This window comes from Nesoenas mayeri (assembly GCF_963082525.1).
Source record: "Nesoenas mayeri genome assembly, chromosome: 14".
Lineage (NCBI taxonomy): Eukaryota > Metazoa > Chordata > Aves > Columbiformes > Columbidae > Nesoenas > Nesoenas mayeri.
In genome coordinates this window covers 12,232,993-12,256,458 of record NC_137556.1, presented here as the reverse complement: position 1 = coordinate 12,256,458, position 23,466 = coordinate 12,232,993, and the positions used below count along the sequence as shown (strand labels likewise).

Genomic DNA, 23,466 nt, shown 5'->3' with positions numbered 1-23,466 from the left:
CCTAGTGTGACAAATCTTTTGTCTTCCATCCCGAAAGTGTGATATCAGTGAAGAAAAGAGGGTGTCAGCTCTGCATTGGAGGAGTTATCTACTAAAAAGTCTTAGGGAAGTCGTTTCGTGGCCAGGAACATGGCAGATTTTCATTTAGATAAACAAGTGCTTCTCAGTGGGTCAGTGTTAGCAAAGACTTTCCCTTTTCCCATTGGAGCATTGCTTTTGTATTATTTTCAATAAATGAGTAGTAATGAAAAGAAACTGTATAGATGAGATCTGCAGCTTGCAGTGTTAGAGGTCCCGTCCGTCGCCCACCCCCTCCCCACCCAATTTGTAATTGATCACGTATATCCTTAGCACTGACAAAAAGTTCTCCTGCTTCCTTGGGTTTGCTTTGAAAATACATTATCGTCCCCGCTTCTGGCTTTACTTAACTCCACTATTCTGCATCATTGCTGTGTGCTTATCCAGGTTTTCTGTTCAGCAATTTCCTAATGTAAATCCTGTGCAATCTCTAAATCTTTTGAAAAGCCAATTGTGTATTTGTGGTCAGTTTTCCATTCAATTATAGACCTTGTTGATCCCCTGAGTCATCATTTTCCTCTAAAATTCACAATGCTCTTTATTTCGTTTTCTTCCTTATTGTAAAAATTGCTTGAATTGGGGGGAAGGGAGGAGGGTTGCCTTAGATTAGTAGCATTAGATTGTCACTTTATCTTGATGTCATGCTTCTGATTACTAACTACTCCTTCAAAATGCATCGTTTTCATCCAACTCCAGTGGGACCATTTTTAAAGTATTGTTTTGGAGCCACTGTGACAGCTTCAGTAAATGGTGAGTTTTAATTCATTTGTCTAATGAAGATTAGGATCTTGGCTAATGACTACATAGTCATAAGTGATGATGCTTTTCCCTCCTACTCCCTCGTTGCTTAGAACATACATTAATTGTGCAGATGGTAGTGGCTTAGCTATGTGATAGTTTGCTTTCCATCTCCTCCTCTCATGACATTTACACCATGCAAAGAGGGTGTATTGCCATCTCCTTATTTATGAAGATTTGTGATTCATCACCTGCCTTTTAAATCAAATGCTAAGATTATATCTTGTTGCTAAGAGGCAGAATTTGGATGTGTGCTCTCTTCTTTTAAGCACACCTCTGCCAAGCTTTGCCGCAAACCTTCAAGCACATCACAGCTAGAAGTGCTGAATTTTCATCTTCAGTCCTACTGACAACATGTGACGCTTAGAGTGCCCATTTTATGGGGGTAACTATAAGTCATTCCTCATGGGTTCGAAAGATTCACAGACATTTGAGTCTGTAACCTAGCCAAAACTTGAGCCAGGATTTATGGCTAGTTGTTTCGCTCCAAATGTTTGTTTTTTTTTTTTAATTACTAGAATTCAAGTGTGATTTATATGTGACAGATGGAAAGTAAATACTTTTACTGCTTTTCTATTGTTTTGCTTTTATTTCTTACTCATACATTTATTCATTCTCATGGCTTGCAAGAAACAACAGGAAAGACAATAATTTAGGCACAACTAAAAAAGACAATTCCTTAAAATGTCATTTCTTCTTTGATGTCGTCTGTCTGTCATGGCCATCCTGCTCACCAGATTGTCTACTATTGCTTCTTTCACAGAATAGTATTGCCATTTCTGTGTTCAAACATTTTCTGGGTTTGCTCTTCACAAAAGTCACTGATTTTATATGTCTTACTCATAATTTAGAGGATCGTTTACTTTTAAGTATCACTCCTGGGTTCCTGAACATTATTTGCAAACACTAGGGCAATTGCGTTTGGTCTTCATGCTTTATTTTACTCTTCATTTGTTTAGGAAAGACCTTGTGTTGCAGGTGCAATCAAAGGAAGTTCAGGATTACTCTTGAAAAGTTATTTTTGCAAATGAGAGAACAGTTCTTTTCCTGTCAATGGGAGTTCTACATCTGATGTCTCCTTAACAAGTATATATATTCTCTATGCAATACAGGGATTAATACCTCTGTACTTGAAGCTGTGTGCAAGGGGAGGATGCTGGGGGGTCTTTAGATCACAAACATGCTTGCATGCTTTCAGTATCATAAATTTGAGATTACTGACTGTAGAAAAATCTGAGAAGTACAGCAGTTTGAGCAAGTTGGTTATCACATTGGTGTCTGTATCTCTATTAAACTGGTGTTGCAATATAAGCAGAATCCATCTAACTTCTGAAGGCGTGCTTCCTTAGCGCAGCACTGACGTGTATGTGGTTAGTCTTCTCATTTGTCAGCTTGGGGGAAAATCAAGGAAGAGACATTTAACCTTAACAACAAAGCTATTAAATTGCAGGCATTATTTGCTAAATTTCTGGTCTATGGTTAGAAATGACATTTACCACATGTAGGAGAGATTTTGCAGAGTTACTAGCTCTAGCTTTAGGTTAAATGAACATATGTAATGCATGACAGTAGTGATGGATTCTGGCCCATGCTTGAAATATCTGAAAGTAAGTTTGTATGTGAAATACTGAATTGTTGTGACAATTACAACAAAACAACCAAACAAAACCAACACCAAACCAAACAAAAACCCAATCAGATGGATATTTCTTCCTGTGCAGCATTTAACTAGATACTTGGGAGTATGTATTGTGAAATGAGAAGAATGCTGGGACTGGAGCTATCTTACCCACATAGCAGGGATAATTTTCATGTTCCTTTCCATATTTCTTCCTTGGAAAAAACTGATAGCCAATAAAAGTGTCACTGTTTCGTTATACAGCATTTTCTCCTGCAATCCCTGTATTGCAGGCAGTGCTGGCTTGGACTCTACATCCCTGCTAAGACTTTTCTGTTGAATTGTTACTTTTAAAAAGATTCTCAGGCATCTGTCCTGTAAGTATTATGCCTCATGGAGAGAGTGACACAAACTACTATTTTCCTTGTACATTAAGAAAATTAAAAGGTGTTCTTGCCAGGTGGTTAATGGAAACTACCATGTCCTCTTATCATCATTTGGTATCAGATAACAGTGCTGACATGCAGGCATTCATAATGTGAAAAATAACATTTAAAATAGATGCTCAGTGCTCTTCACAGTGAAGATTCCTCTGATAAACACCAGATTTGGGAACTAACTCAAACTCTTGAGTTTTTAAGTTCCTGCTTTATAAATGTCTATCCTAGGAAATACTAGTTTTGCTGCTGGAAATTCCCTCCTCTAAAGCCTGTCAAACAGGTTGATTTTTTTGAGAAGTTGTCCACATTTTGCCGAAGGGCTGTGGCTGGACGGCCATTGCTCCTGTGACTGCGCTTGGGAGTAGGTAAGGATGTGGGAAAGGACATGGGAGCCACCAGACCCGGTGCTGTGCCTCTGGGATGCCTCTGTGCTGAACCTGCCATGCAAGTGGTGCTTTCACCTTGGGGGTTTGTGCCAGTGTTTTCATTCACCTCAAAGTACCTGTGCATTTAATCAAGTAAATGCCTTTCTGAGGCTCTGAATTTAATTTACTGAGTTTCAGCATGTGTTGTCCTATTGTTTATGTATAAAACACTTTTAAGTAAAGGATGGGAGTATTTTAGAGATTGTTTAGGAAAAAAAAAAAAAGAAAAGAAAAAAGATGGTTAAAGCAAGCTGATTGCTTTTTAAAAAACCCTGAATACAGGACAGGTCCAACGTATCTCAGATAAGCGTTTATTTTTCTCATGAAATGTTTACTTGCTGTGTTCAGGATAGGATTGATGTTTTTCAGTTGACCCTTTGTACACCTCTAATGTGAACTAGTCATAAATTATTTCCTGGAGAAAAGAAAGTCCCATGTATAGCCAAGGTAACATGAAAAGCAATGGGGTACATGTTTTCTAACTTAGATTATAGAAGAACCACAGTACCAAGAAATCTTCCATATATAGCCGATGTATTGATTGGACTTTCACTGCAGCACAAAATGTTAAATTGCAGTTCTGGATATACAAAACTTTAAAATTTATACCCACTGCATAAGGATATGGAAAGCAGAGACCTGATTAATTGCTGATTGGAATAATTTGAACTCCTCTGATTCTTTTTGAGACTCAGGTCATACACTGTGTGATAATGGCATTGTGTACAGAATCATCTTAGGCTGTTTGCCAGGTCAGAGTCAAGTATCTTCCAAATCTAATCGCTTTATTCATCATAAATGCAAATAACTATGGCTAAAAGACTGGTGGATCTTGCTACTGTTATAATGGAATAGAAGAGCCTGGTAAGATTACTGAAGCTTGTCCTAAATTAATACAAATTTTATTTATTAAAAGGTACATTCTGCAATCAAACATGGTAATTGGAAGGAACTTTTTTTTGTCTTTCTTTTTTCCTCCCTCTCCACTGTATTTTTCTCCCTCCCCACCTGTTCTAGTCCCTGAGAACAGGTTATTGAGAAGTTTTAAAGGTATTGTTTCAGAAACAGGAAAAGAGCAACTGAATATCAAAAAGCAGCCTCGATGCAGCTTTTCTGTGTAGATTTCCAAATTTCAGTGTTTTATATAGCTCATCAAGTTTTTATTTCTTCTTGCCAGTATGATGTAGCTAATATGTCAGAAGTTTTGGGGCGTTTTTCCTGTTTCTGTTTGGAACAAAGTTAAGAGTATTCTGAAATGAAGATGAGGAACAGAAGGTTGTAACTGAACAGCCTAACTTTGGCACAAGAGGAGATGTAGCCCTTGGGGACTGGTGTGGATTTCAGCAGGATAGCGGCAGTTGCCTCTTAGTTATAGTTATTAGGTTTGACTCATTGTTAAGGAAGAAAAACAAACAAAACCCTCCAAAACCAAACTCAGCACAACAAAACCCAAACAAACAAAATGACCAGCCAAACCTGTAGCCTCTTTGATATGTTCAACAAACCCTTAACTAAAGTTGAATTAGTCTGAAATGGTAAAGGAGAACATGACTTGCTATTTTCAAAATAATATTGCTGTCACTTTAATAATGTATTCAAGTAATAAGTGTATTTGCTGTCTAAAATGGACCAGCTATGAAAGGAAAGATTGATGGTATCAGCCTAACACAATAGATGAGAAGAGCACTGGGGCCAGGCATGACATCTGCAATGTGATAGGAGGCAGTTTTAAGTAATTTTGCTTGTTTGTTTGTTTCAAATTAAAAAGCAATTCTACTGCCTTGGTTATCATGTCAGTAGACCTGTCTGCTGGGGGAAAGAAAACAAGGAGCATGATCAGAAATAGTTGCAAAACAGGTTTTCTCCACAGATGTCTACTTGCAGATCAGCCCAAATAGGAAAAAAAAATCAATGTTTAAGGATAAAATGTGAAGTATAAACTGTTCATATTTTGCTTGAGTCAGATCTATCTTAAAGCATTTATATGAATAAGAAGAGTTCTCCTATTTTCTCAGCTCCATATTCTAGCATTTTATATAAAAAAATAATCTCTGTGTCTTTTTTTTAATTATTTTTCTTCCTTTTTCCACCCTCCTGCCCCTCTGCAGGAACCTTACCTAAAGTCAGCTGATGTTAATAGGAATCTGTCATTTGAAACCCGTATGCTGTGAATTAGGCCTAAAAATATCCACTGCAGTGCAAACAGGTGATTTATTAAAGACAGCTTAATCAGCCCCAGCTCTAGCTGTTAATTGGGGTAGAGAAGCCCTGGTGACACTCTGGACATACAGGGCTCAGGTGAACAATGAAGTTCTGTAGTTATATCCCTAGGGGTTAGTTCTTACTGGGTATGTATAAAATACATAATATGTGTCTCCTTCATCTATGCTTTATACATAGTACCTTAATATTATACAAATCATGACTGGCAAAAACTGGAAGAAATTGTAACTGATTTTAAGAACTCTGGTAGTCATTTTAAGTAAGCAATTTCTTTTGTATAATTTCAAAATACTGTTCTGGAATGGAAATAAGTATACTAATATAATACATTTTTTTCATATTTGCATAGCCACTATCTGTATTTTTGTTATCCAGCTTTGTCAGACATAGTATCGTATGTACTCAGTACAGGATTTGATGTCCTCTTTGGCATACGTGCACATCTGCTTAGGTAACTCTGAAGACTAAATATGAGCACTAAAACATTAATGGATAAATAATACATATTTTTTAAAAAAATATTAAATAAAAGTATGTTCTACAGAATAAATGATGTGATATGCTTAATAAGATGAAAACAAATCTTCTGGAAATAAAAACATCACTGAAACAAAGCCAGGCAATCTAAGATCAATCAGCAGCATCATTGTTTGTCCTGGTTTGATAACACTGCCTTCCACCCACTAACCAGTGCGGTGTCAGCCTCTCGCTGTTGGTCGTGGCAAACACGTGAGGATAAGTGGTTCCTATGAAAAGTTAAAAGCAAGAGTAGTCGGAAGCACTCTGTGATTAGCCACACTGGACTGGAGAATTTGACTGTTGAATCCTAACTGAGGTTGTGCCAATGGAAGAATTCATTCTGCTTTAAAAATGTCTTTAGCTTATTCCTCTGAGGTTTTGTGAGGTTTCAGCGACTGATGCATATAGAACCCTTAAAGATACTTAGATTTGTGTTTTACTAGTAGCAGTGATATATGCATTTCTGAGCCCATAAAATTAAAGTGAAATGATGCGTTAGTATCGATGTGCTTACCTAGCCTATGGTAGTGTTAATATGTCAGCATAGTAGGTCTGTAAGTCTGTGGGCAATACTTCAGATGCTTTGGAGATTTAAGATCATCAGTGCTGTTTGTTTGTGTTCTCTCTTTATTGCCAGTTGATATTACAGTGATATTTGAAAGGATGTCGGTAGGGTGGCATTACGTATTTGGATATGTGTCTCTTACTGTTCTCTAAATACCAGAGTGAAGCTGAAATGTTTGTTTGCAAAGCAATAAATATCAATCTTATGACAACAGTCAATTACAAGGATATTTGGTTATTGTATTGAATGATTACAATAGATTTAATCAGCTTTGTTCAATGCCAGTAAAAAAAGAGGCAGTTTTCCATTCTCTTTTTTGTTTGTTGGATTGTGTTATGCTTAGAAGCAGCAGGAGGGGAGAAGGAATGTGGGGACAGCAGGGATCAACGTGAAGGCCTTTCTGATGTGCTCAGCCATTGCTTGTGCTCTCAGCTCTTATTAGAAATAAAAATAACAATACATTTTATATTTGGTACAGCTGCTTGATAGTGGCTGGCCTCTCTCAGGCAGAGAATGAAAGAGGTATTTGTTGCCAGACGTAAGGAGATCCGTTTTGTGAGAGTAGTTCAAAGCATGCAGAGCGCATTATACCTGCAGTGGCTGAGATAACGGTGCTGTAGTGAGAGGTGTTGGTCAGGATAAGCTCTCCTGTGACTCAGGAGATCTGTGCTCTTGTTTTTGCGATCACTCAGCATGATCTGTTTGCTGAATCTGAGTAGCTGGTGAACGGCAGTTCAGTTTTTAGACCTTTTCAGGGATTCCGTTATTCTTTGTCATCAGTAGACGCACAACAGGAAGAAAAAAATCTAAATTTGTTTAAGACTCGGTTGTACACAGAGAGAGCCTAGTGTAATGCTATATGGAAAGTTTACATAAACGGGGTGCTAGAAATAACCTGGACCACAGCAGTTACTGAAAGGCACAAATATTATCACACAGTTCTGTGGTTGCAGATCTGCTCAGAGGAGAATTTTTTCCTCTTACTCATTCTCTTTCAGGGTAAGCACATCACCCACAGTTGTTTGTACCAGTCACCAGACACGCTACTGAAAAGCTTCTGGTGCATTTTGGGGAATATCAGGTTGTCTGTAGACAGAAAATAGAAGAAATGAAGACGAGGTGATTAAATACTTCGTTCCTAGCAGTGAGGTCCTTTTAGAGCAGAGTGAAGAGCATTTTTTGCTGGAATTAGAGAGGTGTATAGCAGATTGTTTAGTGGTGGAAAAAAGCATAGAAGGGAAATGGTCCTAGTGAAATCCTATGGTCACATAGAGAGGCAGTGCAATTATTCTTGAGTTCAAGTCTGTGTGGATAGAAAATTCCTAATCATAATTGAGCTAATAAGTAATAACCTGTGTCTCTTATTGTACTATGCTTAAAACAGTTTGTCTTTTTTCTGGCTGCTAACTGTTGCCCTGTTTGATTGCTTTTAAAGTGTGACTCCTGCTTTAGGACAGGGAGAGTTCATTTTACTTACTTCTCAGAATTCTGTGAGGGTTAGAATTTGATGGGTTACTGCTTTGTTGTAAAGGTTCTTGGGAGAAACTTAATTTTGGGTCTGCACTAGAGGGTTTTTACTGACTTTTTGTTCCACCTTTTTGGATCTGAGGGTAATTCTGCTTATGAAGAATCTGTTAAATTTATTATTTCTATTGACATTTCCCTGTGGAAAACTAGCCTTCTTATTCTGACTCACAAAAGCCAGAGGAATAGGAGCTTTGGGTCTTATCTTACTTCTTCTGTAAGAATTACTAAATAAGCTGCAATCATAAAACTGAATGTGCCTTTTCTACTGAAGATTTTGACTTTCACATGAATTTTTAACTTGAGTAGAACTTTCTTTGTCCCAGGATAGTGAAAATACCTTCCACTCAGATGTCTCACTGAATAGGCAAGTAATTGGTAAAACTCTTGGAGGCATTCTGTGAGAAGAAAGGATTTTGCAGGATTGAATCTGCCCAGAAAGTATAGATTGAGAACACAGTGAAGAAGTGGATGCATTTTCTGTGTGAGCTCATCATCCAGAGCGCAAGTCGTTCGCCAACAGGAAGGTGCAGGAGCCGCAGGCTGTGTAAACACATGGGCCTTGCAGATGCCTTCCAGGAGGAGCTGTGTCCAGCAGCTGCTGTAGTTTGACTACTCCAGACATTTCAGGAGTGCGAGAAGAGGGTTACACACTGTTTCCTAAGACCCATGTGATTTAACGTTCAGACACAGGCTCCTGAGGGAAACAAGCCAAATGTTGCACTATATGGTGCTAATGCCACTGTAGTTGTTAAGTCTCTTAAGGCATGAAAAGATAGCTTGGGGACCAAGTTCATACTGTTTTACCTATGTTAATGTGTGGTTCCTTGTTCCTGCGTTTCTAGCAGCAGTGTTTTCTGCACAATTTGTGCATTGAAGCAGTGCATGTTTTGTGGAGAAGATACTCCATTTTCTCTGTAGCTCTTCAATTATTTAATTAAACATTGTATCTTTATCATCCTGGAATAAAAAATGTTAATGTAGGGTATGATAACAGTGAGCACCAGTTATTTTAGGCACTGAGAACTGATTAAAAAGCCACCAAATTCATGTGTCTCCTTAGAAATTTCTAGCTCTCTTCCATAGTCTGAGTCTGTACAAAATGTAATGTGGTATCAGAATTGTAAGAAAGATAATTTTAAAGAGAATGCAGTAAATTTTAATCATCTTATACACTCATGTATATAAAGTTGAATTACTATAATATCTCCCCTCCCCCCACCTTGATTGTGAGAAAGCTGTTTTACATGTTCTGAAATGCACTGACCTATACAATTTTCTCTTAAGAAATTTATGAATGATAAACTTTTTTTCCTGTGGGAGATGACACAACTGGTTTAAAGATGTATGCAACATGTCTTGGGTGATAGCAATGTAAATTCTTAAGAGAAAGAAGCTGGGATAGTGCACTTTTTATTTCAACGCTGACAATATCTGAGTGAAATAGACACACAATTTTCACAACCAGAATAAGGAACATGTTTGCAAAATATCTGAAAGCAAAACATTCAATTTTCCAGTGATGGTCATAAAGTAAAAGGACTATGAACTCTGTATAAGTAGAGGAGATGTACTAATTCTTTAATTCAAGGTTGTTACATACTGAGCCAGCCTTTGTGCTCATACTGTCTCATTGTTCTGTAAGTCCTGTAGTGGTTTAGCATTCTCCCTTTATTTTAATTTCTTTTGAAAGGGAAAAGTGAAGGGAATGCTGAAAAGCAAGGTTAAGTTTGCCAGTGATAAAATATTAAAATTATGAAGTGGTCCTCTGAGTTCTTCTGCCATAGCTGCTATATTGTGTAGTATGGGTGTTATCTTTTAGAGGAGCACGTATTACTTCAGAGAAAGACCTGAATAATTTCGGTTTAAAGCTGAGGTTATTGTACCTGAAGATTGTACTGCAGAGTGATATGTGCTTTTTGCAGGGATTTAAATTATGAACATGATGTTGTGGCTGGGTTCTGGACTCAGTGACAGGATTGTAGCAAAGCTATCTAAATTAAAGAACAATTTAGAGAGCTACATGTGGAAAGATATTGGGCATCATTGCATGAAAATCTGACACAACATTCTCATAGTTCAGAATTTCTTTACCACGGAAAAACAGCCAAATTCTCCAGTTTTCCACGGCTCTTTCCAACTGGCTGGCAGATAGGACAACCTCTTGTGCTTCAGCAGAGAAATGCACAGCTTCTTCCCAAGAAAGAATAGAGGCATGGATATTTTAGTTTCCTCTTTAAAATCTTTTATGCTTCTTTTCCTAGCAATATAAACAGCAACAAATCTTACTGAGGTTGAAGTTTCTGTATGTTGTTTGACTCCCTGTGTTTTATCATCTGCAAAAGTTTTTTCCTATCTTGTATTACATTTAGAAAATGTAATTGTATCATATCCTTCTTATCCTTAACTTATGGTTGTGCCTTCTAGCTTTAACAAATACACTTTGTTCTTTCAGGGGGTGCATAACTATTCAAGGATTGCATACAACAGGAACAAAAGGGAAGTATCTATGTGTCGTTAGATACTGAGTCCCAAATGGAGTAAGAAAAATGACCTAAGTTAGAACTTAGGTTGGGATACTCATGAAATGTGGAGAAGTGGTATTAGAAGAGAATATGTTACAGATTCTGGGTAGCCTGAGACATCAACATAAAAATTTCTATGGTTTTCCTATAAAACTACACTGAGAAACTCTATATGCAGTGTACAGTTGAAAGATAATAGCAGTCAGTAGCTGAATGTTCAGATTTAATGATGGACTTGTAGAAATGTCACTGTTGTTTATCCTTTGCTAAAGCCAACCCTTAACCTATGATCATAAATGAGAAGCTTATCCTTTATATGAATAAGTAGGAGGAAGAATTCTGTGAACTCTATAATTAGTAATAAATCTATTTGAGTTTAGAAGTAGACATGTTAGTATGTCTAACAACCTTGACACATGTCTACATCCAATATTATTGTTCAGGAGAGAGATCACATTATTGTTTTGTTCCTAGATTTCTACGTATTTGAAATTGGTTCCACTGGCTGCTGTTACCACCAGTGTTTCCACCTGTTGTGCAGCAGTACTGTTTCCAAGAAGCAAACGTGAACAGTGGTTTTTGCTGTGGTACACAGTTTTAGTAGCTAATTTAGAGAGTTTGAGACTTTCAGTCATCGTGTGCAGAGGATTCTTATGAAGTCCTTGATAAAGAGATGCAGTCTGTTACAGAGTGCGGTATCGTCGCAAGCGCTTTGCATTGTTCCTGATGTTGTTAATTGGGAGCTCATAGTCTTCCTTCAGATATGCAAATCTAAAGCAGTCTCTCACTGCTTTTGACAGGATTGAAAGAAAAAATTACTCTTTGTATTTTCCTCAGCTTCAGCTCTGTCTTTGACTCAATAGGATCACAATGTATCAGTGCCAGAGTAAAGAGAATGTCACGTAGTTCTCATAGTACCACTCAGAGGAATTATCTGAAATTCTCACCTTCTTGCTCATCATTCTGGTGTGTCTGTAATCCTGTGATTGCAGGTCAGGGCTGCTTCCTTCCAGGGCAGAGATAAGTTTCTCTTGCTGCTTATTCCCCATAGCTTTGCAGAGCCACTGCAGCTCTGAGAGGGAATTGGGTTCTGTCCATCTCCACGTATCATTAGCATTGCTCTGCTGTCTTTCAGTGCTGCTTTTTCTTCACTGGTGATATCAGAACTATTAGCACTGCTGGGTAATATTTGTTACAGGTATTATTTTCTGCTTTACTTTAAGTTTGGCCCATGAAAGAATAGTGACAATTTCCAGCTCTTATTTGAATTGGAGAACCTCCACAAAAGTTTGGAGACAAGGACAGATTTTTGGCTTTCTTAGAAATAAGTTTATCTAAATTATTTTAAATTATTGACAGCAAAGTTTAATTTCCCTGCTAGTTTATTTGTGCTGGAACTATGCTTGCTGTGAAACAAAGTTTTCCATAGGTCTAATTTATTTGGTCAATTTAGTGCTTCAGGTTTTTGCCTGGGTGGTGTGTGTTGGTTGCTTGATTGGTTTTGGTGTGTGTGTGAGGTTTTGTTGTTGTTGGCTTTTTTTGGTTTGGTTTGTTTGTTTGTTTTTTCCCCTGCTGCTCTATAGTCAGTCTACATTGAAACTATAGATCATAAAAGCGGAAGCTGAAAACTGGTTTGCGTTGTTAGGAATCATAAAATAAATTATCTCAAGGTTTCTCTGTCTTTAAGAGCAAATGAAAAGATTAGTGTAAAAGACAGTTCTGTAATGTGTTTCATTTCATATGGTGTTTCTCTGAGAGCTCTGTTATTCCGTTATCATCCCTAATGACTGTAATGTGTTGAGTCACAGTACTGTTTTTTAAAAGCTTTCACTTTTTTGTTGTTCTCAAGGTTACATTATGCAAAATACAATGTTATATTTTGTGCACTATAAAAATATTTTTGATCCTTTTATGAAAACTGAAGGAGCTCTGGTCTGGGGAAGAGGCTTTATGCCTGTTTCAAGTATTGCAAACTGCTATAATGAGCTGCTGTTTCTTCCTCTGTCTGAAAAAGGTATAGGTTGTGTGTCTTGACTTTAGAATTATTCTAGGGTAATTCTTGCATGCTCTTGCATTGGTAATATGGTTTAGCTATTGACCACGAATTTCAAACCACTAAGAATTTACAAAAGGTAATTTTGCTGTTTAAATCATTTTGAAGGTGAAAGAGAACTTTTTCTACTTCACCATAACTGTGTGAAAAGTCGGGGTGAAAATATGAGGAACATATTAAGAGAGGAAAGGACAGACTTCTTGTTCTATTTAAATGAATTGCATTATGGATAAGAATGAACAAGCAAGTTCAATTAAATACATTATTCAAAACTGCTGTTTTAGCTTGATAAAAACTCTACCAATCATTTTCATTACTGTGCAGCTTTTTTCTTTACTTTATGATGAAGTAAGACACTGTGTCTCTTAATGCTTTTGTAATGTGCCCTACAGAGTTTTTATGCTAGCTGGCAGCAGTCTTTGGCTTCTTTTGGTGTATTTGTTGCACCCCGAAATTCTACTGCAGATATGTCAGAATTGTGAGTGCTCAGCTTCACCATCAGTATGAACAGACACTTTGCTAAGGAGAGCACAGGTGTGGTTTACTCTCTGTGTTGGAGCCCCTGGTCTGATAGAGTCTGGTAAGAAGAATTTGTGTAGTAATGAGAAAGATATTAGGCAATTTAGTCAACCAGGTTAATATTTACTATGATTGTTTTGTGCACTTAAACCTTGGCTGTAAATGTATGCTCCTGCCTTTTCCTCTGCGAACGACTGAAATTCTTCAAAAACTCATGACTATAATATACGTAGATATGGAAATACTGAGGGTATTACACAAAACAAGACAACAAACCTCTTCACCAAAACAAATAAAAAACATGAGCTGTAATATTTTTATGGTCTCATTCCACCCTTGCTGAAGCTTTTCCCAAAATAATCAGTCTTTCATAGATACTGGAACAAGGCAGTCTCCTTGATGCTTTTTCTCCAAATTTTAAAATAAGGAACCAAGGATGAACTGCCAGGAGTTGTGGGGGGGGGTTTTTTGTTTGTTTGTTGGGTTTTTTTTGTTTGCTTTGTTTTGTTTTTAACAATATATGCTGCTGCTTGCTCCATTTGCATCCGCTATCAACAAACGTATTCCTCAGGAGTCTGGTTTTCTTAAAAGCTGGAAGACTTCCACTGCAGGGAGCCAAAGGCTGCTTCTTCCTTGCCTTTGTCCGTTCCAGGAAGCTTTCTTTTGAAGCATCTGTGGTGACTCACACTGATTGAAAACAATATGTTTTCACAAGCAATTCTGTGAGTGCCCATGTAGTGACTGAAGAAAGAAGTTAATGCCAAAAGGTGTTTTCACTCTTTTCTTTAAAGAAATTTACAGGGATTTTTTTTTTTATTTTTTTCTGGAAAAGACAGTAAAGCACTTTAAGATAGGACAGTTAGAAACGGAAAAGATTGTATAGCTTTAGTGTTTCTTAGGTACATTTTGGAAAGGATTACTGGAGTCAGTTTTGAGTGAATTTTGAGCCTCTCTCAGGTAATTGTAGTTTTCTGCTTCTAACCAACTCTTACTAGGTATACGAAGAGAATTAATTCCATGAAATGAGAGTTCTCTGTTTTATCAGACTGGAGAATGTAGAATAAGGTTTTTAAACTGTTATTTGACAGTTTTCTTCTGGTGTGGAAGCGGATTCCCCAGATGCAGTTGGCTAGTCAGCTGTGCGTAATGCACAGGAGAAAATCTTTGTTTTTTTGAGGAGTTTGTATAAATCACTGGGCTCAAACAGCTGTAGGAGAAGGGCTTTGGTCAGGTAGAGGGGCAGAGAAGAAAGGGCAGAACCTCTCAGCTTAGGCATTATATCCATGCCTGGCCCCATGTGGAGGATGTGCAGGGCATACTATTTTGACTGTTGGCAGATTCCATATTGTAATTTTTTTTATTTTTTTTTTTAATTGTTACAGAATTATATAGCATGCTTGCAGGGGTAAAAAAAGAAGATTACAAATTGATTTTTGTCTACACACTAAGAAGACTTGATGCGAACGTAGTTAATAAAATGCTACTGAGAATTGTGCCTTGTTTCATATTCAGCTCAGAGCAATATTCCTCTGTGAGGTTTATCAGCAAAAGATTTATTGATGGTACGGATGTTTCTCTCAAACTTTAAAAGGCATGTTTGGCACATATTAACGCTTGTAGTAATCTGGAGGCACAAACATGGTCTAGATTTTTTGGGAAAACTGTCCTGAAAATGTTTGCTTTCTAATGTGAAGATAAAATAATACTTCATTTAGAAAGCACTGTTGAACAGAAGAAAGAAGAATTAAGTTTCATGAAAGGATTAGGGTATTAAGAGATCATATGAAGTATGTGTCTTTGTTCCTCTTTAGATTTCCTCTGCCACCTTTCTTTGAACCTCTCCTTCTTTGCCTTGAAGTCCTTCACTAGAAAATTAAAGAAATACTGCTATCCTAATTCATGCTTCATTTTGTCAGGATAAATTGGTTGATGATTATTAAAGCTTACGGTACTGTGATAGTGGTGCGTAAAGGGGGAGCTCTCTGGTTGCCCACCAGACTGGCATAACCTTCTTAGAACAGCATTAATTACAAGTAAGCATCAGACACAGTATTTCAGTAAAAATAGCCAAAAGAGTCGGTTATGTAGAAATATCTTTTCTTCTTTCAGCTCTCTGAGATCAAGGAGAGATTGGGATAAGACACATTAACAAGCTTTTCTGGTTCCTCCCTAGAATTACAACAACAGCTGCTTGTATGATGGACCTACGGAGATATCCGCTGGATGAGCAGAACTGCACGCTGGAGATTGAGAGCTGTAAGTACTTCTGCAAATCCTACTTATTCTGTGGTCAACTGCTTCAGAGTTATTTCTGCCTGTTGTTTTTTGTTTGATTGTTTGTTTTCTTTTTTAACATGCTACTAACCTAGTTGTCTTTCTGTCTGATGACGTTTAGATCCTTGTAAGCACATGCAAAAAAAAATAGCTCTCCAGATGGATTAGTAATCTGTGGCACAAGGATTAGCAAAAGTTACTCTGTGTTTTGATGGACAATTTGCAGCTTTAAAAGTCTCATTCAAATGCCTTGTTGGAATTCATGTGAAGAGCACGAGGATTATTATCAGTTCTTTATCCTCCTTTACTGCTGAACTGCGTGGCAGCTTGTTTCCATTTATAAATGACAGCAAAAGGTTAGATTTGTCCTTGCAATATGTGTTTTGTAGGTTTTTTTCCTAACTTCTGTGTTGTAGTTAAACTTTCAACACATGCAATACTGTCTGTTATACATACGTATTTAGTAGCTGGTGTCTATCAATCGTTCTGTGTAGATAAAACTTGTGTTGTGAAATAAAATTTTAAATCTCTTTTCACTGAAAAATCTGTAGGAATTCTAAGTACATCCGTTGAAAAAACATTTATAATCCCTTTTATAAAAACATTATTATAAACATGCATTATTTGGCACTATAAGATTGTATCAGTACTTTCAAGATACATTTCCTTTTTCAGGAGAACCATAGGTAATTCAGCTGGGGTGTATTATATGGAATGTGACAAGCAAAATGGAAATTAACAGCATGTTTTAAGATACACTACACAAAAGTGTGTGTATTTTTAAAGTAACTTGTGTTTTATAAAATATTATGTGGGATTTCTGTGTGCAGTGACAACAAAATGACTGTGTTACAGTCTGGAAAGAACTTGGTATAGCTGAGCTGCTTTCTGCTATTCTAGAAAGCATTTAAAAATACTCTTTAAATTTTTGTCCATCTTTCATTCATTTTAGTGTAATTCAAAGATATGCCAAAATTCTTTCCCAAATCGAACTTCTGACACTGCTGTGTGAAATAATTTACATGCATAAAATAAGCAAAATGAGTATTTATCATTAAAGTTCACCTCTTCTGCATGCTGAATTACTCCAACAGCAAATGTGATGAAGGACTTTGCTCTTTTGAGAATGGATAAAATCATGGTTGTGTTTGGTGGTTTGTTGTTTTTTTTTTTTTCTCCCCCATCATTATAGAACTTCTGTTGACAGCATTTGAATCAAAATTTCATACCTGCAGACTTTCACCAGTATAGTAGGTTGATTTTAATGTGCAAGAAAACTACTGGCGTAACTGGATTCAGGTTTACAGATTTTTACTGTGAATGTGGCTTGCTATGCTGGTGTCTTTTAATTGTTGTCGTAGTGAGGATCTGGAATTTTTCTTTTTTGCAATTGTGTGTGTAAGGTGTAAAACTGGAGAGTCAGGGAACATCCTTTCTCTTTGTTTAGAGCATTGTTTAACTAGTCAACAAGGGCTTGCCATCTCTTTGCATTGCTGAGATGCCTGAATCTTCTTGAGATTCACAAACTAGATATCCCCTGCCTGTCATGCTTGCAGGATCTATTCTGGGAAATATTCCCCAAAAATACCACGTCAGTCGTTATGCAAAACTGAAAATTAAATTATATCCCTGCGTTTCAATGAGAGCACTTGTTTGTGTTCAGACCTAGAATGTGGGACCTCTACGCTGAAATTCCCCTTTCATCTGATTAGAAGTTTGAAGCTAGATCAGTTATCTTTCAGGAAGCAATCCTGGAAAACACGCTATTGAGCTCTCAAAATTTTTGTTTTTCCCATTTCTTTGTTGCTCTGGAACAAAGAAAACATACCGAGTTTCTCTTTCGAAGCATGTTCTCAGAAACATTTTCCATAGTGTATTAAGGATGTGGCATTAAGAAGTGAATTATAGCCCTGCTGTCTGAAGCCTTTGCAAACAGGGAGCTTGCCACTCAGATGTACTGACCAGGGAAAAAGGGCAGAGTTCGAACAGCACGCACAGGCTTTGTTGATGAATGAGAAATAATTGTTTTCAGGGTACTTCATTTATATTACAGCCTGAGGTGTTTGGATCAGAAATTATTAGACTATTTTTTTTTCCTATTTCATGACAAAAAGGTCACAGAAAGCACAGTAAGATAAGTTCAAAACTTTCATTTGATAACAGAATCTAGAAAAAGCCAGAAAGAACAGAGTGGAAAGAATATAAATCTTCCCAGTGGCAGTGCAGCCCAATATCAAACACTTTCTAATCAGATCATCTGAAAGCTCATCTGCAAGAGAAACAGAAATCATCAAGGTGTGCTCAAGGTGACTTTAGAAATACATTTAAGGCACTGAAAGAAAGAGAAAAAGAAATCAAAGATGCCTTTTGCTGAAGCTTTGAGTACTTTGCAGATGGCTGTTCTGGCCATTGATCAAAGGTATAATCAGGTCATACAGGACTAAACGGTTGGATTCCAGGAGCCAACCAGTCAAGGCTTTTCTGGGTTAAAGGCAAATCTGCTTGATACCAGGCAAGAGACTGCTGATCCCCAGGGAGTGCGGTGTTCAGAAAAGGAGGATACCGTGGAGACATGTCACTTCTAACGATTATACGGTGACTGGAAAGCTAAATACATGGCTTTTGGGCCACTGAAGTTTAATAGTGGCTCTTTTTAAAAAATATTTTAATTTTCTTCCAATTTATCAAGGCTGGCATAGGATCCTGTTCCCTTTGCCCCTTCAGTGAAGTTTGTTTTGCATAGTAGCACTTGCACAGCGAGGATATTCCTCTCTCAGTAGAAGCTGACCTTATGAAAGTGTCCCTTTTTCCTACTTGTCCATCATCTATAGGTTTCGATGTCTTAATTTGGATTCTGTGACAATTTAACCTGTATAGCACTTTGTGAGGGGAAGAAAACATAGATTGTTTAGCAAACAGTGATGAATTCCACCTCTGTACCCACACAGTCCAATTCAACAACATCAGCTTATAATAGTGTGGCTTCCTTAGGACAGGTGCTTCGTTCTTTGTCCTTCGTAATTTTGTCTCCATTATGTTGATAAGAGGTGTAATTTCAGGGGCATAACACACACTGACAATGAACAGAAAATACTTGACTCCTCTCGAGTGTGTAGATAGGACGATTCTGTAAAAGCTAAAAAAACCCCAACCCCAACCCCAACCCCACAATAGATGATTCTTCTGGCTAGTCTGGAGAGAGGAAGGATATTTAGACTAACCATCAGTGCATATGATCAGGGTGGGTTGTGTACAAATGAACCGGTGTTTGTAAGGTTTTGGTAACGCCACCACTCCTCACCCAACTAGGAATTTGGATGAGGAGTTCAGAATGGAACTCAAATAGCATCCAAGATATATTACCCTGTGCGTAGGAAAGAAGGAAGTATATTTATTTTCTTTATATCTCAGTGCATCTTTGCAGCAGTCTACATCTTAGAAGCTCTCATAATACGATCACAATGTGATACTGTTAGCAAATGAGCAAAGAATTATACAGAAGCTCTGCAACAGCTTTTTAAAGCTTTGAAGCAACCTGGGCTTAAATTTAAAAGGGACTCCAAGATGCTAATATCCAATCTCTGCTTATCAGCACTGGACAATATGGGCAATGTAGATTTCCATGGAGAAACTCATAGCTTAAAGCTTTTTTTTTTTCTTTTTAATCATTCTACAGTTGAATATGGAGAATATATAGAATCATAAAGATACAAAGACAAAATGCAAACAGCTCTAAAACTTCTGAAGCATTTTGACTTTTATATCCAGTCAGAGCTAGATTACATTTGTCCTTATTGCACGTAACCCTGCCTTTTATTAAGGGATTACTGGAAACAAAAAGGACCCAGTTCAAAGAATCCATATTCAGAAAGCACCAGATTCATTGGCTAAAGGTTTGGGGAAGAACTAAATGTTGGTGAAAGCATCTCTGATGCTGTAGAAAGATGCCCTCCAGTATAAAAGAATATATTTCTAACAATTACTGTGATAATCTTATATGCAATAAATTATGTGGAAGTGTCGAAAGCTAATGGATCGGCACTTTACAATTCTGTTTCCAGAAGATATTAATTTTACGGGGTAAATATTCTTCTTATTTTTTATTTTTTATTTTTTATTTTTTTCCTTTTAGCTAAACTGAGTAGCAGGTTCTCTGTAATAACTTATCATACTCTAGGCAAATGTTTTTTCTCTTAAGTCTAGTATCCTTTACAAACACTTTGTAACTGGTGATTTCTCAAGAAAAATAAATATTAATAAGTGCTGTTGGAATGGCCATCTGTGATACTGTGACATATCTTAGGTCTATATAGCCTGTGATCTGAGATTATAGTTTATTTTCATTTTTTTCCTTGGAGTACATATATTTTTATTAGAAGTTTGCTGTACTTAAAATTGTTTATAGCCTTGATTCAGTCAGTAGGCAATTCAGGTAGAATTTTTGCTCTATGTAGAATCTATCAGTAATATTCATTGTTCTGCCAAGTTCTCCTATTTTGGTTTAGGTTCAAAGCAATTGCTTCTAGTTGAGCTATACCTTGCTTACCTGTGATTTTTCACTTGCTGCCTGGTGCTTCTTAGTGTCAAACCTGATCATTATTATTTGTAGAGTCACAGCTGAAACTACACAGATCTCCCAAAGGAACAGCCAAGCTCTGCTCAGTGCAGGACGTGTTGTCTCCTGCCAGTCGGAGGTCGAGTTACACCAGAGCCTGTTCCTGTTCTTAAGTAGCCATTGGCAACACCAGCAATTTTGTGATCACTGGGTTAAGGTGACAGTACTTCTGGAATTTGGCCTAATGACACATTAATTTATCATACTTTTTGCTATCCTTGTGACAGCTGTAGGTTCCATTACAGCTTTTATGGACTTTTACGAGGTTTATTTGCTTTGGGTTCATAACAGCTAACAAACCTGATTTTGCACTGGGATGTGACAATAATCCTTTCCCTCCTCCTTTTTCTTTTTTAACCAACAAAACTATTATTGGCATACAGTGTTTTGCTATGCTGTAATGCCTGGCTTACTTGGATTGTAGAGTTTAGTGCTGAATGAAGGTTTATTTGGGACTTAGTGAAATGACCTAAATAACAAACTGCTATTTGTAAATAATGCACTTACTCCATCCTCTGTCAAAAAAATTACATGTGGCAGTTGTCTCTCACTTGCAGATAGAAATGGCAATGAGTGGTTACCGTAATATTTTTGTTGTGCAAGAGTGAAATGTTTCAGGATTTATATGTAGTGCTAAGTCCACTTCCAGTTTTCAAGCCTTTTTCCCTTTAGATGTGTCCAATTCATGATGAGCTAAGAATATCTGTCAAGCTTTCTGTGAGGAGCCAACTTCAAATACAATTTAGTCTATGCTTTAAAAAAAGAAAAATACTGTCTACATTTTTTGACAGGAGTTTTATTCAACTAAATCCATGTCTCGTTACAAAACTAAAACGCTTTGTGGCAAGTTCAGAGTTACTACAATTTATCTGACTTCTTGTTCATACCAGAAGACATTGAATGTGTAAAGTTTTGTATAAATAAATAAATATTCCTTGGTGGTTTCTTTCCTCATTCCCATGTAAACAGTCATTTTACTTCGTTCACAGATTTAGAGAAATATCTCTTCACTTTACAATTCCCATACACTGTGGATTTCAGATGAGAAAAAATTGATATTGTTTTTCTTTTGAGGAGAGAAGACCATCAGTTCTTCTTCTTCAAGGAAAACAAAATGACTGAATGAAATTACCATGCCCACGTGTTAGGTCTCAAGTTGTCTTTTGAAAGGACGTTAAAAGGAGAGGAGGGATTTAAAACAAAATTCCAAAGGTTAGGTAGTTCTTTTAAAAAAAATCATTTTACATCATTCTAGGTGGCGGCAGTGGTGCTGAAAGCTAATAATAACTTATCCTCCATAGTACCATTTTTACTGAAATAGTCAATTATTTTTTTCAAAATGGAATAATTTCTTCAACATGGTACAGCTTCTGTGAAATAGTAATATTTATCAGATGCTGGAATCACTTGACCTCAGGTTTTATGCTTTAGAAGGTAAAGGAGACTGATTATCTCACAGTGATCGCATCCCTGTGAAAAGAATTGAAATGTTTCCACAGTCATTTTATTTCCTAAGTGGTTTTTGTTGTGGTGGTGGTGTTGGTGGGGTTTTTTTTGTTTTGTTTTGTTTTTCTCCAATGTCTCTCTGTGTTTTACAGGAAATAAGTATCAATTCATTTTCATTATGACAAATCAAAATATACTTCATTGATTCACCTTTCACCCTTTAATAAAATTATACTCAGTTCCTGATGTCGTTTGGAGACAGAGAAGCAAAAAGTAATCAGTTGGGAAACCCATGAAGCTGAAGCTAGTGGCCAAACCAGCTTTGTTTGATACTTCTTCCCCAAGGAAATAGTTTTAAAATGTTGATCATTTTATCTCAAATAGTAGTTTATGGTAATTTTAAGGGACAAGACAAACATCTGTCTGGATATCTTATCTCTTCGAATTTAAATAATAAGCAGTACTGTATGTGGCTTCAGATATTCTTTTACTCATCAGGATGTTTCAGGAATAAGAAGTAACTGTAATTGTCTTTATTTCATTAAATTCAATTGCATACATTTAATGAATGGGGTTTTTTAGATGAGTGTGCAAAACATCTAGGAACAGGACAGCAATTGTTTCAAATCTGTTATCAGTCTGATCTGTATGTGCAATTTGCCACTGATAACAGCAATTCAAATAGTTATGCTAATGCTGAATTACTTCAGTAGGAGAAGGACTAGAAAATGCAAGTTTTAGTCATCATAAAACTGTGGATTCAGATGAAACTTGACAAGCAGTTCTGACCCGTTTACAAAACAAAAACATTAAACCAGGATCAACTCATTCCCTACACTGGGAAACAGTGTCTCCTCTTTCCCTGCTGCCAGCAATCAGAGCCTCAGGTGAGATGTAGCAATGCTCCTTCAGGTTCCCCCTCTATTTGAGGAGAACTGAATTAGCTGCTGGAAGGACAAGCCAAATGACCAGACTTGCGGCGTGCTCCATATTGGGTCACTTTCCAGTTATACTATGCCATTTGCCTTAAGTTTCTAAGGAACTGGAGCTTCATCTCTCAAATGTGAGTTTAATCCTCCTCAGTGGCTCTTATTAAAAAGAAGAAATATCTGTATTCTCCAGCAGGGTTGGGGATTTTTGTTTGAGTGGTTCTGTTTTGTTTTTCCTAAATTCTGAATTTCCTTTACATTTCTTACTGATACTAAAATGCAAAATATTTTATTTTTGATCACCAAACATGAAAACAATTTCATTGTTTTTGTTTCAGCAAATAGATGACAGAGTGAATAAGAACATCTTTAGTTTTGATTATGACACTGGATTTGGGTGGAAGAAAGCTTGACTTTCAAGTAGACAAGGCTGGGAAGCATTGTTTTACTTTGGTGGAGTAACAGAGAAGAAATTGAATTAGCAGAAGGATTGGTAAAGTTAAACATCACAATCTTTAAATTCCTTTGATCAGTATATTGCACCTTTCTAATGATGAGAGCTTTGTGAAACAAAGTTAATTTTGTTCAGTTGCTCATGTTACTTGGTACTGGTAGTTCAGACTGTTCAAATTTCACCCACGTCTACAAAATAGAACCTACTTTCTGTTACTGGATGCAGTTCCATTTTCCATGTATTATATCTCTATATTGAGTTTAGAGGTAATATTGCTTACAATAGTAGTAGTTCATTTTAAAATAATTCAGTCATAGTATTATCCATATTTAGGCAATTCTAAGGGAATTAGTTGTCATTTCTATCAGTCTAATGCTACTATAATTGGTGTGAGAAAATGTGATTGCAAATTTGCAAAGGCATTGCATGGGTGTGCAAATTGTGGAAGGAGTACGACACAA

General features: G+C 36.9%; 1 protein-coding gene across 2 annotated transcripts in view; it reads left to right on the top strand.

Annotated features, from left to right (window-relative positions):
• The window catches only part of GABRB2 (gamma-aminobutyric acid type A receptor subunit beta2), a 145,326-nt gene that overhangs the window by 62,348 nt on the left and 59,512 nt on the right, over window positions 1–23,466 (top strand). For both annotated transcript variants that reach the window (XM_080353457.1, XM_080353456.1), the window contains exon 5: window positions 15,461–15,543. In XM_080353457.1, coding sequence (XP_080209583.1) covers window positions 15,461–15,543 — 83 coding nt within the window. The remainder of the gene's footprint in view (window positions 1–15,460; window positions 15,544–23,466) is intronic.